Source organism: Vicia villosa, linkage group LG4 (assembly GCF_029867415.1).
Source record: "Vicia villosa cultivar HV-30 ecotype Madison, WI linkage group LG4, Vvil1.0, whole genome shotgun sequence".
NCBI classification, from domain to species: domain Eukaryota; kingdom Viridiplantae; phylum Streptophyta; class Magnoliopsida; order Fabales; family Fabaceae; genus Vicia; species Vicia villosa.
Window position 1 is genome coordinate 103,726,700 of NC_081183.1, and position 21,992 is coordinate 103,748,691.

At 34.8% G+C, this 21,992-nt stretch overlaps 1 protein-coding gene, 2 long non-coding RNA genes and 1 other non-coding gene across 4 annotated transcripts in view; 3 read left to right on the top strand and 1 right to left on the bottom strand.

The window, feature by feature from the left end:
* LOC131599410 (uncharacterized) overlaps nucleotides 1-9,391 on the bottom strand; it is a 68,533-nt gene extending 59,142 nt beyond the window's left edge. The window contains exon 1 of the long non-coding RNA XR_009282754.1: nucleotides 9,327-9,391. This is a non-coding gene — a long non-coding RNA (uncharacterized LOC131599410). The remainder of the gene's footprint in view (nucleotides 1-9,326) is intronic.
* On the top strand, nucleotides 2,927-3,033 carry LOC131600878 (small nucleolar RNA R71). Its single transcript, XR_009283482.1, has one exon. It is a non-coding gene; the product is annotated as a small nucleolar RNA R71 (small nucleolar RNA).
* A 3,473-nt stretch (nucleotides 9,392-12,864) lies between the features above and the next one.
* Nucleotides 12,865-15,074, top strand: LOC131597598 (two-component response regulator-like APRR3). The gene is made up of 4 exons (XM_058870287.1): nucleotides 12,865-13,333; nucleotides 13,738-14,003; nucleotides 14,103-14,252; nucleotides 14,625-15,074. Exons 2-4 carry the CDS (start codon nucleotides 13,875-13,877, stop codon nucleotides 15,072-15,074), a joined length of 729 nt encoding a protein of 242 aa, XP_058726270.1. The 5' UTR covers nucleotides 12,865-13,333; nucleotides 13,738-13,874.
* Nucleotides 15,075-17,052: 1,978 nt separating this feature from the next.
* LOC131599411 (uncharacterized) lies at nucleotides 17,053-18,638 on the top strand. Its single transcript, XR_009282755.1, has 2 exons — nucleotides 17,053-17,609; nucleotides 18,209-18,638. It is a non-coding gene; the product is annotated as an uncharacterized LOC131599411 (long non-coding RNA).
* Nucleotides 18,639-21,992: the final 3,354 nt, after the last annotated feature.

Consider the following 21,992-nt stretch of genomic DNA (forward strand, 5'->3'; position numbering starts at 1 on the left):
GTCAGAGGTTTAGAGATCTTAGAAAAGTCCTTTATGAATCTTCTATAGAAACCTGCGTGTCCTAAGAAGCTTCGTATCTCTCTAACTGTTTTTGGGGGTTGGAGATTTTCTATTACTTTGATCTTTGCTTTATCGACTTCTATTCCTCTTTCGGAGACTACATGTCCAAGTACAATCCCTTGGTTAATCATGAAGTGACATTTTTCCCAGTTTAGGACGAGGTTAACTTGTACACATTTGTCCAATACTTTTTCTAGATTTGAGAGGCATCCTTCGAAATCTTCCCCACACACAGAGAAGTCGTCCATAAAGACTTACATGATGTTGTCTATGTAATCGGTGAAAATTGACATCATGCATCTCTGAAATGTCGCAGAGGCGTTGCATAATCCGAAAGGCATTCGTCTATAAGTGAATGTTCCATAAGGGCACGTGAAGGTTGTTTTCTCTTGGTCATCAGGATGGATTGGGATTTGAAAGAATCCTGAGTAACCATCCAAGTAGCAGTAATAGGAATGTTTTGCTAAGCGTTCGAGCATTTGTTCAATAAAGGAAAGAGGGAAATGGTCTTTCCTTGTGGCTTTGTTTAACTTACGATAGTCAATACACATCCTTGCTCCAGTCACCTTTCTTTCATCTATAGATTCGCCAGACTTGTTTATGGTAACTGTTATGCCTCCCTTCTTTGGTACACAATGGACCGGACTTACCCACTGACTATCAGAGATTGGATATATAATTCCAGCATTCAGAAGTTTGGTAACTTCATCTTTAACTACTGTGCTTAGGATAGGGTTAATCCTTCTTTGATGCTCCCTAGAGGTTTTGCAATCTTCTTCCAACATGATGCGGTGCATACATATGGAAGGACTTATTCCTTTAAGATCAGCAATGTTATATCCTAACGCAGATGGATACTTTCTTTAAACTTGTAATAGCTTCTCAGTCTCTGTGGCTCCTAGCTCTGCGTTGACTATTACTGGTCTTTTGAGCTCATTGTCTAGATATTCATATCTAAGAGTCTTGGGTAATGGTTTAAGGTCCAAGGCTGGTTTCTTTGGGCACGGCATAGGGTTGGGTGTTAAAGCTAAGCATTCGCTTAAACTATCGTCTCGATATTCCAGACGCCAATTGTCATCTTCGAAAATCAGGGGCATCGGAATCTTTATAACTTCAGAGTAAGATTCTTCTAACAATCCTATCTCTCTTATACATTCATCAATAACATCCACCAGATAACATGAATCATCTATAGCTGGGGCTTGAAGGAATTGTGTTAGAATAAACTCGACCGTCTCCTCACCTACTTCGAATTTCAACTTGCCCTTCTTTACGTCTATAATGGCTCCAGCGGTAGTTAGGAAAGGTCTTCCTAAGATTATAGGAGTATTTACGTCTTCCTTTATGTCCATAATTATGAAATCCGTAGGATGTAGAATTGTCCAATGCGGACGGGCACATTTTCAAGCACACCTACATGATACTTGACAGATCGGTCTGCAAGTTGTACTGACATCTTGGTTGGTCTTAGATCTCCCATGTTTAGTTTCTCGCAAATGGATAAAGGCATTAGGCTAATACTAGCTCCTAAGTCACATAAAGCTTTGTCTATGAAAATTTTTCCTATATTGCAGGGTATGGAGAAACTTCCCGGGTCTTTCAGCTTAGGTGGCATTTTATTTTGAATTATGGCACTACATTCAGCAGTGTTTATTACGGTCTCGTTGTCTTCTAATTTATTATTCAATAGGATCTCTTTTAGGAACTTATCATATGAGGGCATTTGGGTAATGGCTTCTGTAAACGGAATTGTGATGTTTAACTGTTTAAGAAGTTCGACAAATTTCTTAAATTGCCCTATTTTTTAGATTTCTCGAGTCTTTGAGGGTACGGGATAGGTGGTTTATAAGGTGGTGGAGGTATGTATGGCGCTTCTTTCTCCTCCGTCTCGCCTTCCTTGTCCTCTTGCTCTTTCAAATCACTTGGTTTATCCTTGGGTCTACTTTCCTCCTCAGTTGTCTTCCTAGGGATTTGGAACATAGCAGGGTTTTTAAGCCTGGGGTCAGTCGGTTCATCCATCTCTCTACCACTTCGGAGAATAATAGCATGAGCATGTCCTTTCGGGTTCGGTTGTGGATGTCCTGGAAACGTCCCAGTAGGTGCAGCAGTAGGTGCTTGTTGTTGTGCCACTTGAGAGATTTGTGTCTCGAGAACTTTGTTGTGAGTGGCCAACGCGTCTACTTTAGTCGCTAACTGTTTGATTTGCTCATTAGTGTGCACGTTATTGTTTATGAAATCCTTATTAGTCTGAGTCTGAGTGGCTATGAAATTTTCCATCATTATTTCTAAGTTAGATTTCCTAGGGACGTTAGGAGCAGCGAATGGTGCCTTTTGATATCCAGGTGGTACACTGGGTGCTTGACCATGTGCGTACAAAGCATTATTGTTCTTGTACGAGAAATTAGGGTGATTCTTCCATCCTGGGTTATACGTGTTTGAGTAGGGGTTTCCTTGAGCATAGTTTACTGGTTCGGGGGAAACTCCTGCCAAGAGTTGGCACTCGGGGGAAGCATGTCCAGTCATTCCGCATATTTCGCAATTGGGGGAAACAGCAGCCACGACGGCTACAAGTGCTATAGTGAGGTTTTCAATCTTCTGAGTTAGGGCATCGACTTTGGCGTTAACGCGGTCGAGGCTACTTATCTCGTACATCCCATTCTTCGTTGAAGATTTCTCTCCAGAAGTTTTCTCTGATTGAGCTCTCTCGCTTCCCTACTGATAATGGTTTTGAGCCATACTTTCGATAAGTGTGTAGGCATCGGCATATTCTTTATCCATCAGTGCGCCACCTGCGGCGGCGTCAATTGTAAGTCTCTTATTGTAGAGGAGACCATTGTAGAAGGTATGGATGATTAACCATTGTTCTAAACCGTGATGCGGACAAAGTCTAAGCGTGTCCTTGTATCTCTCCCACACTTCGAATAAAGACTCATTGTCTTTTTATCTAAACCCATTGATTTGGGCCCTTAGCATGGCGGTCTTACTAGGTGGAAAATAACGTGCCAGGAAGACTTTCTTAAGTTCATTCCAGGTCGTGACAGAATTGGCGGGTAAAGACTAGAGCCAAGCTCTAGCTCTATCCCTCAGTGAAAAAGGAAAAAGGTGCTGTCAGATAGCTTCCGAACTGACACCATTTGCTTTTACAGTGTCTGCATATTGCAAGAACACTGACAAATGAAGATTAGGATCTTCCGTCGCAGTTCCAGAAAATTGGTTTTGTTGTACAACTGACAACAATGATGGCTTTAGCTCAAAATTGTTCGCCTCAATAGCAGGAGCAACAATGCTATTGTGAGGTTCAGCTTGCGAAGGAATGGCGTAAGATTTGAGAGGACGCGGCTGTTCTCCCATAGTTGATTCTTCAACCGGTTCAGAAGTAGGAGTAGGAACAAGAGTGCGAGTACATCGTAATCGACATGATACAGTGATAGAACATTCCGGTTCAGGAATTGGAAGCACTAAGTCTTCACTTCGAGAGCGAGTACTTGGCATGCATAAAAGGGGATTAGAAAAATTGTGTTTGCCTTAGTCTCTACAACGTAACAGTTAATTACGATTGTCGACTAAATTAGTCCCCAGCAACGGCGCCAAAAACTTGATCGCGACAATGGGGTATTTCTGTGATTATGACTGCAAGTGCACAGTCTATTGCGTAGTTTTAAAAGATATCGAACCCACAGAGACTAAGAATCGACCTAATGTAGTTAATCGCTACAACGTAAATCTAAGGCTAATATTCGATTGATTATCGATCGGTACGGGAATTAAAAATAAATATTATTAAATTAAATTAGGATAATAATATCGGTATGCAATGGTCGGACTTCGGGGATCTAGTAAGCCATCGATGTGGATCGTAATTCAAAATCACTTTTCTGTAGAAATCATTAGTTTAAAAACCCTCCTCTCGCACTTTCGTGTTTATTGATTATGATTTCACTATTAAACCTAAGTGAGCGCTCTCCTTGTATCAATTAAAGTTCAAAGTGATTTTTGAAAACCAATGAAAACTAATTACCCTTAAAGCGCTCTCGTTGTATTTAAGGTTAATGCCTAATTTCTAAGGTCCAGTTAAAATCTCAAACTCTCGTTTTTATTGATCCTAACTTCTATTGTTTTTAACTCTCGTTACAAACAGTTTAATTAAGCGTTTAGAAATGTCAGCCAGAGCAATAAATTTGATTAATAAACTACATCGACAGATTACTCGATTCCCTCGGTTATGTGACCTTACATACCGTTAAAAGGTATTTAGCCGGACATGGTTTTAGTAGACAAATCAGAGCATTTATAACAGATATTAAATAACCCGGACATAATTTGATAAATTAACATAAACAAACAATAGTAATTAAATGCAAATAAATAGACCTGAATTAAATTGCAGACTGGAAAATTGTATCTTGCAGTACCGAACCTTGAATCCGGGACTTGAATTAAATTCTGAAATTAAATCTAATACTAAAAACTAAAACTAAATCTGAAGCTAGAAAAGAAAACTCAATCGCAATAGTATTTCCAGTGTGGAAATCTATTGCAAGAAGTGGGTAGGAAACAAGAACAGAGATGGAAAATGCAGAAGAAATCTTGACGGAAGTAGGGTAAAAGTACGTAACCCTTTCAATAATTCTTGAAGGGTTTATATAGAGCTCTCAATTCTTGGATTTCTAACTTGTCTCGTAGCAGTTGCTGTTCTTTCGGCAGAGAAAATGGAGGAGAGAAAGTAGTGTAATGTCTCTTCTGGGCTTGAGTGTGTGACTTACGTCACACACATATGTTAAGGGGGTGCTGAACGGCTGGGGAGGGGCTACGCCGACCGGCAGGTGGCCTAGTGCGCCATCCGGCTTCAGTCTTGCGCAATGGGCTTCCTTTGTGTTCTGGGCCTCTTTCTTCTTCCTATTCACACCTCCTTATTTAGTTGCTCTTTTAAGCAATTCTTCTCCATTTTAAGTCCTTTTTCCGACTATTTCTTTTGCGAGCGCCGATTAAATAAATTCCTGAAAACAAAATAGAAATACCGGCATAATACAAAAAAAAATAATAAAATCAAAATAAAATAGAATAATAATGCATGTAAATTAAGCTAAATATACGATACGTTTTCGCGTTATCATTAATGCCAAAGCCCATTTTCCAATTGGACTATGCAGAATTGGTTTGGATAGCATATGTTTAATAATATCATAATGCAACGAAACATACACATCAACTGGCTTTATATATTGTTTTAACTTGGCACATGAAAAATATAAACATAAACATAATTTTTCAATATCATAATATATAGTTTCTGCATCCACTAAGATTTGACTGAGGTAATATATGGCTCTTTCGACGTCATTCTCATCCTCTTGGGCTTACATGATTCCTAGTGTCAAATCAGATGCAACTATGTACAACTTCATGCACTTATTTCTACTAGGGGCAATAGTATGGGAGGCTTCGTCGGGTAATCTTTAATTTGATCGAATGTCTGTTGATGTGCTTCTTCCCATTTGAATTTGCTATTATTCTTGAGTTTAAGTAGTGGTGAGAATATCTTTGTCTTGCCACTTAGGTTTGAAATGAACCTTCTTAAGAAATTGACTTTTCCTAGTAAAGATTGAAGTTGCTTCTTTGTTGACGGCGCCTTTAGCTCCATAATTGCCTTACTTTTGTTTTGGTTGATCTCAATACCCTTTTTGTGCATGACGAAACCAAGAAAGTCACCTGCATGAACACCAAAAGCACATTTAAAGGATTCATCTTTAAGCCATATTTCCTCATTCTTTCAAAAGATTGTCGAAGATGGTCTAGATAACCATTTTCTGAGGAAGACTTCACAACAATATCATCAATATAAATTTGCATGAAATTTTCAATAAAATCATGAAACTTTGAATTCATCGCCCTTTGATATGTTGCCCCAACATTTTTAAGACCAAAAGACATCACTACCCATTCATAAGTACCCAAAGCACCTGGACATCGAAATGCCGTCTTAGGCACATCTTCTTCAGCTATAAAAATCTGGTTATAACCTGAATAACCATCTAACATACTTAAGTAGTCGAATCCTGCAACGGAGTCGATTAACATCTCAGCCACAGGCATAGGGTACTCATCTTTAGGATTAATACTATTTAGATCTCTAAAATCTATGCATACTCGAAGAGTCCCATTTTTCTTTATTACAGGCACGATATTGGCTAACCATTCGACCTACCTTGCAATTCGAATGAACTTGCTTTTTAACAGCCTTTCAATTTCTAGCTTGATTTTCGTCATAATTTTTAGAGCGAACCTCCTAGGCTGTTATTTGATTGGTCTTTTACCAGGCTTCATTGGTAATTGATGCTCAACCACACTTCGACTCAAACCAGGCATCTCATTGTAATCCTAAGCAAAACAGTCTTTACATTTCTTCAAGAGTTCGACTAGCTTCATCCTCATTTCAGACCCAATATTTGCACTTACATATGTTGGTCTTTTAACTTCTCCATCCCCAAGATTTATCTCTTCAAGGGGATCTTGAGCCTGCATTCTCTTAACCAGGCTATTGGGATCTTTTTAAAACCCCAAAGGTTCGTCGTCATAGATACAGTCGAACCTTTCAACTCGTATATCCTCATTCTGGCTTTGGGAGCCATTTTTATCACTTTCGACTATGGCCTCTAGAGCCATCTCTTGTTCCATTTCGGCTTCTAAAGTCGTCTTTAGTCTATTTTCGACCAAATAGGTCAAAATTCAAGCCAAGTACATTGACTCAGTAGTCATTACTGTCGACTATTGTCCACCCAGATTGTGGATTCTCTGCATTAAGTGGCTCGTTTGGGTCCTCCTTATCCCATATAAAACCATAGTTTGGATCTAGACTCAAATATTTAGAAATACTCTCATCTGAGGATTACACCTCTTTTGCCTTATAACAAGGCGCAACATTAGCCAGATGTTGGTCGAAATGCTTCCGTCCAACTTTGTTTATGTCAGCTTTGTAGTAACTCTGATCGACTTCGATATTCTCCACGATACCTTCCTATCTCCAAATAACAACCCTCTGATGGAGAGTAGATGGCACAACACCAATACCATGTATCCACTCTCGACCCAGCAAAAGATTGAAATTTTCCTTGGATGAAATCACCCTAAAAATTGTTGGCCTTGTGGTAGAACCAACGGCCAAGTCTACTTGTATTACACCAAGTATGCAATTGGTTTTTCCCTCGTACTTAGAGAGAACCATATTATGGGGCCTCAAGTCCCTATCGGACTTGCCCAATTTTTGAAGCAAAGAATGGAGCATCATATTTGTTCGACTACATTCGAAATATTATTATGGCCCACATATTGGTCCTGTTGGGCATTTTTAAGGACTTTGTCTGCGTCTTGGTGACTTTGTACCATTCTTGGAACATTCTGGCCTATGCGTTCCTCTTCGTCCCTATTTGGGACTTGTTGTTGGTTTTCGGGCCTAGGCCCATTTTCTGGAGTTTCGACAAGCCTTATATTTAATGCCTGCGGGGTGCCAAAGAAATTTACTATTCTAGCCATTTGACCAGCCAACATTTCATAACTTTGGTTAGTATTGTTTATCATGGGAGTAAAGATGGTCCCAATTTGCTGTGTTAAAGCATTTACCATGTCATGATTACTTTCGTCCATCTGTTACCTAATAGGCAACATAGACTTTTTATTTAATGAAGGCGATGACCGGGGAAAGTATCCTATCCATGTTAGTCGATTGTCTGGATTCGAGGAAGTACCAGTAGCCATCATATTATCAGAATAAGTCAACGGATTAGTTTGTAAACCTACCATCATCCATGTAGCCATACCATACGGGTAAAAGCCAGAGGGTGGAATGGTTCCTCCTGGGAATAATGGTCTTGCCAGGTTCGTAGGCGACCGTGGTGGATTTACTGGTGACGATACAACGGCTGCCGTCGAAGCAGAAACGGTTGATTTCCAGACTAGAGAAAGAACCGATAAATTTTGTGGAAGTGTACTGGTAGGGATAATATCCACATTATTTCTAGGGGGATCAGAAGCGTTCGCATTATTGTTAGACATTTCTCTTAATTGTCTACCATTTCTTAATCATATTCATAATCAAAACATTGTTTTGTCGCAACGAAACAAAGTTCAAAATAATGATTTCTAGTAAGAATAAATATTAGCACAAAGGTGTCCCACTGGGCATGCCAATTTGTTTACCCAGAATTTTGATAAACAATTGCTAGTTTCTTATTAAAGTTTACTTTCCAGGATCAACTAGTAAATCCCATAATTTCATTGTGCTATATTGTGTTTTTACTATTGTTTGACTTGTGTTTAATGCATAAAAGAGAAAATATTGAGAAGAACAACGCACAGAATTTAAGGAAATGACAGGAGAGAAAAGTTAAAAGAAACGACGGGAAATGAAAGTACCAAATGCAATAAGAATTTGTAGAAATAAAGAGAATCTATTGCATGATAATTAAAATGGTACGCATACGTACATTTCTAGAAAGTAACACTCGTTTCTCATCTTTTGCAAAGAGATTTAGAGTATTCTTTAGTAACGTAAAAATGCGGGCCCCAAAACCTATAAGAAACACCGCTTATATAGAAAAAAATGTCCTAACGGTCGACTATGCATCTGCCAACACGTGTCTCGGCCATGCAGCCTTTGCCTACCAAACTACCACGTGTTCTATAACAAAAATGTTTGGCCTTATCCATTATCTTCGACTTCAACTGACTCTAACATAAATCAAATAAATATCTCTAAGTCTTTTCTTTCCAAGCGCAACACCTGTGAAACTTTCACCTTCGACTATGTGCCCACTTTGTCGAAATAGAAAATAACAGATTCAAATGCCTCCAAATTTTATTACAAATAAAGAGTCGAAATTCAGGGATAACACTTACCAAATAACTTATAATCATTTATATAACTATAAGTTTAAAACCACACACAAGCTCAAATATTGAATATTAGCACTAACAGTAGGATTAGAATGATAACAAAATAGTAACATTTCTAAGCTCTGTTTCTGAAAAATCAATTGAGAAAAATGCCAATAGTACCCAAAATTAACAACAATTAACAATAGCAATATCAAAGACAACAAAACAAAGATTGATAACTATAACTAGAAATCAACTTGTTAAATTAGAATAAAAACTTATAATATTTGAGTTTTTGAAAGAAGAAGAAAAAATAGAGGGAGATTCGAAAGAAGATGAGCTTACCGATTTGGGAATAGATAGGGTAGGAAACAAAGTCTGAGAAAGAAACTAACCTTGAAGCCAAAGAAAGAAGATTCGGTGCCAAAGAGAGAATCACAAGCGGTTGAGAGGAATTTGGAGAACGAGGGTTTTAGAATTTAGGTTAAAGAAAACGTGTCTTTATAATGTTGTACTTTTTCTTCTTTTTTTTCTTAATTTTTGTAAGTTTTTAAATTTTATTTCTTTTAGAAAATTTAAAATATTTTTTGAAAAGGTCACAATTCAGTTATGTGAGTATATAATTTTATTTTTTTATTTGAAAGGTCTTATGAAAAAAATTATACTTTATTTTCTTAAAAAAGTGTTTAAATTTTCTTTTTAGTTTACATAACTTTTTATCCTTTTAAAAACTTCATTAATTTTTAAAAAAAATCTTAATTATTTTTTAAAATAATATTAAAAAAAAATCCATTAAACTATTTTTTAATTAATAATTTGAATTATTTTTTATTTTTGTAAATTAATAATTTTAGTACTCATTTTAATATAAATCTATATCAGTTTTTTTCTAAGTTTATAATTGTTGGTATAATATCAAAACTTTACCGAGGGTTCGGCCGTGAGTAATTATCGAGGGTTTCAAATCGCAGATATTTTCCAAGGATAAGCCGTGGATAAAGTTTTAAAAAAAATTAACTGATTTTGTCTCAATAACTTACTGATTACCGATGGCTAAACCGTTTGTACTATAAAAATTACTGAAGACCACTTGACCGTGGATAATGATCCCTGGGTATATACAGTTTTTCTTGTAGTGATATCAATACAAATATTATGGCATTTTCTCCTGATACAGAATAGTAGCATTCACCTATAACTTTTGTAAACAGATAAATTACAGAATGACAACCAGCACAAATCATAAGTTAAGATCAACATCTTAACTCAAACACTAATGTCAGGACATATGTCTTTACATCATCTGCTAACATAATACATATTTACCAAATAGAAAGATATGCAGAAAATATTTGCAGAATGGTAAATAATACGAAGGAATTGTTAACCCAGTTTAGTGCAACAACACCTAATTTGGAGGCTACCAAGCCAAGAAGGAAATTCACTACTAGCAATATTAGTTCAAAGCTTATATAGTCCAAGTTTAAAACTCCTCGCCTAATCACTACCCAGTGCAACTTATACCTAGAAATCAACATCTAGATATCAGAAATTGACATCTAACCTCTAATCTTATATAGTCCAAGTTTAAAACTCCTCGCCTAATCACTACCCAGTGCAACTTATACCTTGAAATCAACATCTAGATATCAGAAATCGACATCTAACCTCTAATCTCACAATTACTGTTTCAAAATAGGTCACAATTCCAGTGACAAAACCAATCACAACCTAGTAATAAAGAAGATCAATCTTCCAAACAATATACTTAGTCTTGCTTCACAGCTTCAACTAAGAATAATACTTGATCTTGCTTAAAAGCTTCAATCAAGAACAATACTCAACTCTCTTGATTTTACTATAGTATCCTTATCATGTATTGGGAATGGTGAATTTTTTTTATTAATTAGAGGGTATAATTGGAAAAAGTGTATAGAAAATTAAAATGGATTATTCATTTTGGGACATTATTTTATTCTAAATGGGTCACTCATTGTGGGACGGAGTGAGTACTTTTAAGTAATAGAAACATAGTATGATAGAATCTCGTCATTCGGTTACGAAGGGGTCTGATGATCATTACATTGGAATTTGAATAATCGCATAAAATGAATCGAACATCATATCTTAATCCAAAATCTTAATGTATTAGGTCTATGGACCATCTCACATATAAAGTGTTCAATATCGACTTTTCTATTTAATATAGGGCTTATACTCAGATTTGATATTTCAAAACTCTCAACTTCGAATTCTTATTCTTGTCCTTACCATTTATCTTAATCTTGAAGACTTGGATAATAAGAAATTGTCTCTGTTTTAAACAATACAAGATAGACTTCATCCGAGAGTTAATTCCCAGCAAACAAATTGATTCACATGGCTTGCTCTTCTTACAAGGGTCTCAAGTACTCATCATTCAAGAATTCACAATTCTCAAGAAGTTTCATATCAAGTGTATAGGTCGGCCGCCTCCTACACTTCATATTATCCAAATTAATTGAAGTGGTCCTAGGATTCATCGGGAGAAATGCAATACAAATTGATCATTTCAAATCAACTCTGGCTTGTAAACATGTGTTGGCATTTTTCGTGGGCCTATGGATAATTACTTAGGTGCTTACTCAATAAATCATTCCCGGCATAATCGCATGGTATAATATTCTCATTGAGCATGCAAATAAAAGATGTTGGAAGAACATTTAGATTGAAAGTGACTATATCCTTGCTATAAGGGCAATCACTAATGTGAACATTATTTCTTGTTATATATGCTTAGTAAGTGGAATAATAATTTAAATATTATTAAATCATTTAGATTTAAGATATTACATATTTTTAGAGAGAGCAGTTCTTGTGCAAATAAGATAGTAATAAATATAGACTTTTATGTCAACCAAGACACTTGTGGGATTCTTTGTCCATTATAAGCTATTTAAGGGGTAAACCTTGATTAGTAAATTTTGTATTAATTTTTAATTTGTGCTTGAGTTAAGTTAGGTTACTTTCCAACGTTTTTTATCTTCCTTTTTTATAAATGAATTGTATTTATTGAGAAAAAAATCTTATTTAATAAAAATAAAAAATCTTATAAATGAACCTGTTTAGGGGTTATTGAAGTGTTTGATGGCGAAAAAAATTTAGAAGAAGATAGCTGCCGAAAAAACACAACCTTAAAAATAACAAGACATACACAACACCATCATAAAATGCACTTAGAGTGGTGTGATCGATTTCCAAAAAAAAAATTTATAAAATATGTTAATAACAAATTGATAAAAATTAGAAATTTGTAAACTATTTTAAAAAAAAAAAAAGAAAAATAAGTAAAAAAACAAGGTGATAAAAACAGACCGACTCAATTTGTTGAACTGATTTAATTGGGAACCGGGCCTATATCTGGTCCAACTATGTATGTGAACCGCTCACTAGTGCAAAATAAACAATATAATTTTAAAATTTACACCCAATATAATAAAAACGGGTGTAAATAAGAAACACGGTGGCATTTTTGTAAATAAAGTGTTAGTTTATGAGTGATCACGTGAAAATATACACCTTATTTTTTAAAAACGGGTGTAAATTAAAAATATTATTATATTTAAATCTCTATTACTCCCGTTAAATTAAAAATCGGGTGTAAATTTAAATTGACTTAAAAATAATATTTAATATTTATTTTTATAACTCAAAATATTATTAACTAGTTAAGTGAATATTAATGAATAAAACATTTTTCAATAAAACATTTTTCTCTCTGAACAAAATATTAACCAAACCCAACGAAACCCATTATGCATGCATTTCAGCGAAACCCAGCGAAACCCATTTTTCAATCCACTCTCTGAACAATCAACGAAACACATTTTTCAATCCACTCCCTGAACAATCAACGAAACTCAGCAATGGTGACGACAACGAAGCTCTCAGTTCCTTTCACGAAGCTAATGCTTGTACTCAACTTCCCGTGACGACATTGGTAGAGAAACAAAGCTCTCTTCTTCTCCAACATCGCACCGCTCTCTCACTCTCATTTTTTTGAAACTGAGAGGACATTAGTAAGGAAGAATAGGGGTTTTATACTTTGAGCGAATTTGGTAGCTGAAGAATTAGGGTTTTATATTTTGTTGATTTTGTTGTGATATATTTCAGGTTGATTTTGTTGATTTTGAAAGTGTAGACTCAGAATGGATAGTTGATTTTGTTGTGCTATATTTCAGGTTGATTTTGTTGATTTTAGGTTGATTTTGTTGTGCTATATTTCAGGTTGATTTTGTTGATTTCAGGTTGATTTTGTTGTGCTATATTTCAGGTTCATTTTATTGATTTTGTTGATTTTGAAAGTGTAGACTCAGAAGGGGTTTACTCAAGCATCGTTCGTTTAGTTTTGATTGAAAGGCAGGTATGAATCTGTGACACACATTATTATACAGTTTAGAGGAAGTTAGATTCTTTGTTGTTTGAAGATTCACATGATAACATAGGTATATTTAGAAGAGATAAAGCAAGTACAAGTTTCAAATCTATATACTTATAAATCATGTCTTAGAGTGAGGTTGTGTTCTTTGTGTACACTTATTGTTTTGAAATGTTAGACACCTTTGGTGTTCCTAATTGTGTAAGCTAGCAAATCCTTTTATTTTAACGTAGAATGTTAACATCCATTTCATATCTATCTGGTTGATTGGTTTTCAATTTTTCATCAATAAGCTGATTTCCTTCGCTTTCAAACACTACTCTGATCAATATGCCTTTTCATGTACGGTGTGTTTTAGATATACTAATGCATCCATGTAATGTACACAGAAATTAGAGTATCTGCCTAGAAACTGGACAGTTCTTGAAGAGAGAGAACCTAAGGACTGATGTTCACTTATGGTGAATTGTAAAATCTCAAGAATTCAAGTTCCTTAGCTCAATTTCTCGTGGTGTAATTTGCAGTGATGTCTTCTCACGATTCAGTAAGCACGGTGTTCAAATGTATGCAAAACGGAGCCGTTGATTTTCTCATTAAACCTGTTCGCAGGAATGAGCTAAGGAACTTGTGGCAGCATGTGTGGAGAAGACATACTGTATGTCAATATTCTTAGATTGTTGAAGCAACGTTATGTTTTTTATTGTCTTTAGTGTGGAAGTACTTATAATCCAATTTCTGTTTACTTCATCTACAGATTAGCAAGCCTCCTCAAAATATAACATTGGCACATGATAAACTTGATGTTGCTGAAGAAAACAATACTGCAAGTAATAATTCTAGTGGTTCTGTAGCTTCCACGCAGAAAATCGAGTGCAGTGGAAAAAATAGTGAGACTCCAGCTCAAGTAAGTTCTGCTTCTGTAAGCCATTAAAAAATCACTGAAACAATTTAATATTATTGTTAGATAAAAAGGTTTCAGCGTGTTAATTGTGAAATAGAAGTTACCTTGTATATGAGCTGATTTCATTACTAATGTTCTATCTACACTTTCAACATTAGGCTTGAGTAACGTAAAAAGACATACAACTACCGTTTGTAAACAATGCATATATGAAGCCACTCTCTTGTAAACTAGATGAAAATTTTCTCTCTAGACTATATTAAGCTCTTGAAGTTTCACATAGAAACTGCATGTTTTGGCAACTCTTGTGCAAAATACCTTTACTTGTACATCACCATTTTTGGAAGATGATCATGGATCTTGAAAAATATGCAGGATATGTCCCAGCTGAAGAGTTCTTCGAGTTTGAGCAATGCAGAGAAATCAGCTTTAACAGCACCTAAAGCTGCAGGGTGTGGCAAAATTTCAACAGGTTTAAGGCTAGGTCAAAGCTATGAATATAATGAAACAGAAAACCAAGATGAAGAAGGGTTAAGAACAGAGTTAGGCAAAGCCAATCCTCATGTTAATACAAAAATTCATCGACGCAATGATGAACTAGAAGAACATTCTGCTGGGGCTATTGACTTGATGGCTACTTTTGAGAATCTTCCAAAAAGCAGTTATGCAGATTGTAGTTTCAACGGTGGTAACACAGCCAAGTTAGAATATGATACACAATTGGAACTTTCATTACAAAGAGATTATCCTGGCAGCTCATCTAAACCTACCACTGAGGAAAGGCAAAAATTGAATCATTCAAATGCTTCTCCATTTTCTCGGTGAGCTCACTATTTGATTATGATTTTTTGAATTCTTATTGATAGCAAATAAACTAAACATATATTTCATAAAAAAATTTCATTGTGTGTTGACAAAGCAAGAAACTTTATTTGACACAATTGACTAATATAATTGGTTTCTGTAATTCTGCTTATGCCTGTTCTTTACCTGTTCTTTTCTTGAGAGACAGCAGACATATTGGCGTGTTTATCTAAACTAAATTACTAAGTTAATATATGAATGAGAATTCAATTATGTTTTAATATCTAACATGAATTTTTAGATGACATCCTATTTATATTCTCTTTTATAATAATATATTTGATGTAGTTCAGGATAGTTTTTCTGATGCTGTGTAGCACATTAGATTCAAATTTGAATAACCAAATCATCCAATGCATTAAATGAATGAAATGAATAAATGAATGTAATTTGACAAATGTACAAGGTAATAATACCATGGAAATGAACTCACAATCTGAAACGAAACAACCCACTATTGACTAGTATATATTAATTTAATAAACCATAAAACTTTTATACAACCAATGGCCATGAATTTCATTTTCTCTATAGACCTTTCTGAAACATGCGAGTTTGTTGGTTAGAGATCTTATACTGTACAATCCCTTCTATGGTAGTTATACCCAATGTGTAGAAAAATACATTGAATCCTTATAGTCACCATCATATCTGAGTCTCAGCATCAAAATTTTAACAAGTTTCCAAAAGGCATTATGATAGCCACAATCATGTGTATCAAAACTCTTTGATATGTGACTTGCCATATCTCATTTGGTGAACTAGTGTCTCAGATTGCCCAATCTCACTGGCAGCCTTTTTATTCTTGTCCTTGACCAGACGAGCTTTGCACACAGCTTGTTGGATTTGTCTTTCATGCTCCTTGAGGATCTCTTCAAAATTAGCCTCTGGAGGCAGTAGGGGCCCAGAATAGTTTATGTGCCCATTTTTGGGAGCATTACCCTGCAATCACAAATAAAAGCAAGTCATTACTAGAGAATTCCAGTCAGTCACAGTGAGCATAAAAACTATTAAAGAAAAAAGGAACAGTCTCCGGAATGGTAATAAAAATTGTTCCATTACGTAGCGCCAAGACTTCTGGTGATACTGTGAATGAGAAGATTTTCCTTAGCAGGAGAGTTTGCAAAGCTGAGAATAATAACTTGGCGCTATAGCTGTGTAGGGTAGTGAAATTTAAACAGACCGTAATTTCCTACGATCCACAATTGGCAACTCCGTGGATAAGTGATTACAAAAGACTCGATAGTATTAGAAATGAAATCGCTAGAGATAAAATTGGGGTAAATTTTAGTGTAGAAAAGGTAGCAGTTTATTGTCTTATGTGGTTTGAGCATATGGATAGAAGAGTTGTAAAACTATTGAGCTTCAAATTGGCCTCAAGAACTACGATCCACAAAAGGATAAACATTTCAGCGGCTCCATCAAGTTGCCTCACATCCCTCGCCCTAAGATGAAGATTTGTATGCTTGGAGATGCCCAACACGTTGAAGAGGTATACATCTTCTCCAATTGTTGAACTAATTTGTGAATATTTGATTTCGTGCTGCAATGTTATATCTCAATTTAACGCTGCTTCATAGTTTATAGCCTTTATATGCTTTCTAATTGTTACGAATTTGTGAAATTTATTGAAAAGACACAATGCTTCTGAAGTTATATAGCCCAATTCTGTAACCATTGTTCACATAATTGTTGGCACCACCTTTAGGTTCAATAATTCTGGTTTGTTATTTTGTGCTTTAGTAGGATGAGATTTTTCATGTATAGACATTAGTTGTGTTTGGGAATATCTTTATTGGGAATATTTCTTAGATTCTTAATCATCTAGTGGTATTATTAGCAATCTCTTATTCTTTGTTTAGAATTGGGGTGTTAGATCATAACATGGCTTCATCTTCATTGCATAGTCTTGATAACGTCGTTTGGACGACCTCCTAACTCAAATGCAGCTTTAGCATAATGTTGGCATGAATGAGATTCATACCTTGCTTCGTGCTTATGTTGATCACAGTTCACAAGACACAAACGATCATCATGGAGTGAAATCAAAACATTTACTCTATCCAGATCTTCAAGGTGGAGTTTCCCTGATGTAATGGTAAGATCAATTTAATGGTAAGAACGTTCATGACTTTTGATGGAGTTTCCCTTATTATACAAGTATGATCAATTTTTTCTCTTCGATGAAACTTTGGCAACTTTGAATGCGTGATTCACCTTGATGGCTTAACTTTGCAGTGACACTTGAATTATATGCGTCAGAATCAGTTATGAACTATCTATGATTTATTTGAATTGGGTTTTGTTAGAGTAAGTAGTACTAAATGATTGTGTTCAAAGTGGTTAATAATAATAGTAAGGTGTGAAGCTGAATCAGAATCAGTTAAAATGATGGACTAAGGGTGCAGGCCAGAAGCTGAAATTGCTGCTCTCAGGCATGAACTTACACAAGAAGTTGTTGCTTGGTATAAACTAACCATCCTAATGTCACAAAAGGTAAATTTCTTTTCTGTACCTTCAACTTTCTCTTGTTGCCATTGTTGATTGTTCTTGGGTTCTATATACAACTTACTAATTTATATCTAAGTAATTAGTCGGTAAAAAAAATCAAAGTAATTACTATAGTTGAAATATTGAAAACAGTATTACATGATTAAACTATTTAGTTGCCTAAGGAATGAAAATTCTATTTAGTCAAATATACATAATTGTGTTTTTAATTAAATTATTTCAAATAACTAGTGGAAGACTGAAACTAGATAAGTTTAAGATACACTCTCACTTATGGCCAATATCCACATTTAAGATACACTCTCACTTATGGCCAATATCCACTGAGAACTCAACTGAACCCCATTCACATCAATATGAAACTGCATGAGAATATGGCAGTTTTTAGTGAGTGAATGGAATAAAATAACTAACAATTTGTGTTTGTTTATGTTTATGGATTATTTGCACAGGTATATATTAGAAAGGATAACTCAGTAGTCTCTTCTCATAGATATTGGAGTCAATCAACACAAGAGCCAGTCTCCTTGTTGGACCAAAGAGATTAATCTGTTGTGTATTAATTAACACTGAATATATTGCAGGCTCTGAGTGAGAAAGGCTATGAACTTGTTTCCGGTGGGACTGAAAATCATCTAGTTTTGGTGAATATGAAGAAAAAGGTAACCCGATAACTACTTTGACTTTGCTTGAGAAGATGAAGTCGGTGTACACGAATGTAGAAGGTCTTCCTCCGAATTGAATTGTGGAAAGCAATTGCTTCTCTAGGGCGTGGTATTTTGGCCATGGATGAATCCAATGGTACATGTGGAAAGCGGTTGGATTCAATTGGACTAGAGAACAACCGAAGCTAACCGTCAAGCATGGCGTAAAATTATATATGAAGAAAGTGTTATGACTTGGTTAAAATATAATTTTTATGTGTATGATTTTATAGTACTTGAAATATTATGAATGCACATGATTTTGTATACTTTTGGTTAATATTAAAAATATTTTGACTTAGTTAAAATATGATTTTTATGTGTATGATTTTATAGTATTTGCAATATTATGACTGAAAATGAAATATAACTAAATAGTGTATATGAAATAGGGTGTAAATATATTTAAATATAATATAATTGTTCATTCATAAATGGCGCATTTACACCCGATTATTATTAAAATAGGGTGTAATTAAGAACGTATCTACACCCGATTTTAATTAAAACAGGATGCAATTAAAATGTAATTACGCCCAATTACACCCAATTTTTATTAAAACAGGGTGTAATTAAAACGTAATTACGTTCAATTACACCCGATTTTTACTAAAACAGGGTGTAATTAAAAATGTAATTATGCCCAATTACACCCGTTTTTTATTAAAACACGGTGTAATTAAAAACGTAATTACGTTCAATTACACCCGATTTTTTTTAAATCAGGGTGTAATTAAAAACGTAATTACACCCGATTTTTATTAAAATAGGGTGTAATTAAAAACGTAATTACGCCCAATTACACCCGAATTTTGTTAAAAATAATGGGTGTAAATGCGTTAGACATTTCTCACCCGGTGGATATACACCCGATTTTTATTAAAAATAATGGGTGTAAATTTAATAAAAAACGGGTGTAAATTAACATTTTTGTACTAGTGGCTTTGCCAAAAATCTAGAAAAAAATTGATAATTCGGTGAAAAACGGTTAAACCGAACATAACCAAAGTCTAAACAATTGTTCAAGTTAGATCATTTTTAAAAATTATATTTTACCATAATCAATTGGATTTCAGTTCGATCCTATCAAACCTTTAAACATTAAACTATTACCTAAATCGATTTAATCTTCAGTACAATTTTAATTATTATGTAAAAAAATAGAAAGTAACAATAAATAAATGACTTTATAAGTGAACAAATATTAAAAACTATTACAGAGCTTTCCTTTTATAATTAATTTAAAAAAAAAATCATGAGTTTTCTTAATCTAAGTATAAACCCTTGAAATCGGCTATTACGCTTCTGTGGTAACCAATACCACGTGTATACTAACATTTTTTTATAGAAAACAATTTCATTAATTAGATGAAAAAGAGAGAGTACAAACATAGAGAAAAAAATGTGTTAAGGCATTTCTCATCCATACATTAACAATAACATTAATATTTAAGACTAACAAGCTATGGACATCAAAAAGCTTTGAAAGATTAGAAACCAAAAGGAAGTTACCAATCTAAAACTTTAATATCTAATCAACCAAGCAAAGTTCTTCCGCAAGAGAAAAGTGAGTTTTGGAACCTCAATTTTTAAACCTATCCAGTTACAAATCATATCTTTATCTTTGACACTAGCTTTATCACGCTCAAATTGATTATTCAGGTTCACAATATTGATTAATCTCACAACTTGTGGATGAAACAATTGTTGACTGAAAAGAGGAGTTTGATTTTCCACATCCCTAGTAAGATTATTACTCAAGAACATATTTCCTTCATCCAAGCTTCTATGAGGCATTTCATCAAATACCTTGAGCACAAACTTAAAATAACCTAAGCCTAATAACAACACACCCAATGATGCATCCGCAAGTGCACAGAAATATCGAAGTAGTATAAAAGATTGTCGAACCCACCGAGACCAATGTCAACCTACTGTAATCTATCGTTGATTTGTAAAGCTATGGCTAATGAATAATTAATTAAGGGGAAACTAAAGGTAAAAATAAACCAAACTAGAAAAATAATACTAAAGCGAGGTCGGGATATGGTTTCCGCATTCCTGAAGGACTTATAGAAAAGGGTACTAATTACGATAATAACTTAGTTCCGTAGAATATACCAACTAAAAGACTCTGTCTCACGCTCTCGCGGTATTAACTAAAGCCATACTTCCTAATCTCAAGATTTTGCTCTCGCTCGCTCGGTAACTAGGAAATATATTTTGAAAGCCAGTAATATCCTAAACGTATCTAAAGCGCTTTCGCTGTATTTAGATTTGTTGCCTAATTTCCACTATCTGGTTCGATCCCCACGCTCTCGCAGTGCCGACTCTATCCTTAATTGATTTCTCACTCTTGTGACAAAATCGTGTTAAATAACCTCTCACTCTCGTGACAAAGCTATTTAAATTAGACTTGGAAATTAAAACCTAAACAAAATTTTAATCATAAGTTCACACCTATTATTTTCTACTGAGTCCCGTCGGTAACAATGGTCCTCATACACCGGACTCTAAACTATTTAGCAAGACATAGTGACAGAAACAGATAAACAATTTCTGGTTTCTAAATTAGATGAAAACATAGTAAAAAATTTAAAATGATTTAATATAAGGCTAGACATAATTAGGAAATTAATTGAAGACAGTAAAATAAACAATAAAATGGAACCTATAATTAAATGGGTACTGGAAACAAATGCTGAACTGAAATCATAATATTGCGCCGTCAGGCTTTGAATCAAATACAGAAACGAATGGCAGAAGTAAATCCTAAAACTAGTTTGGGAATAGTCCCCCAATATGGAGAACTATCCCTTTTACATGATAGAAACTGCTTAAGAAACTAACAAAGCTCTGAACCAAAAATTAGAAAAATCAATGAGAGAGAGCCCTTTTTCTCTGTAATCCGCTCCCTTTTATAGCCTTGATTTTGTAACCCCTTTTGAGAAAATTTAGGAGAGGTTGATTTGTTGCTTGTTGAAAAATCGGAGGAAATGGTTTTGCTAAGAAATTGGAGGAAGTGAATGAGCCGTTGTTGCTATTGTTGAACATGGAGAAAAAACTGGAGAATTAAATAAAAGAGGTTTGTGGCGGGGGCCACAAGCTTAAGGGACGACCACCCCTTGCCTTTTATTTTGCTGATGTGGATAATTGGGGGCGGGGGCCACATGGCCAAGGGATGACCGCCCCTTCCCCATTTTCTTTTCTTCTCCATGATGTGTAGTCAAGATTGGGAGCCACCAAGCCAAGGGGTGGGCGCCCCACCTTATTTTCTTTTTTTTCTTTTCCTTTTTCTTTTCTTTTCTTTCCCTTTTTCTTTTCTTTTCTTTCTTTTTTCTCTTTTTCTTTTCTTCCGATTTCTTTCCTCTATTTTCTCTCCTTCTCTCTTCTCATTTTCTTTTGTAGCTATTTTAATAATCGAATACCTGAAATACGACAAAATATCGGCATAATAAAACATAAACAAATAAAAATTAAATAAAACTCATGCGAATCAAGTCAAATATACGATATAATTTCGTGTTATCACCCAACAAAACAAACAGCGCAAGAAAACATAGAACCCACAACAAAACAAGTAAAATAAAATAAACTATTACATAAACACACACACATAAACTCCGGGCTTCCTTATCTTCCGATGGGGGTCGTTTTCCATGTC

What these genes read in the sequence shown, in the direction of transcription:
- LOC131597598 (XM_058870287.1), top strand. Translation starts at nt 13,875, where the DNA reads ATGTCTTCTCACGATTCAGTAAGCACGGTGTTCAAATGTATGCAAAAC. An exon ending in ATGTGTGGAGAAGACATACT is followed by an intron (nt 14,004 to 14,102) that starts GTATGTCAATAT and finishes CTTCATCTACAG; the next exon opens with ATTAGCAAGCCTCCTCAAAA. An exon ending in ATAGTGAGACTCCAGCTCAA is followed by an intron (nt 14,253 to 14,624) that starts GTAAGTTCTGCT and finishes AAAAATATGCAG; the next exon opens with GATATGTCCCAGCTGAAGAG.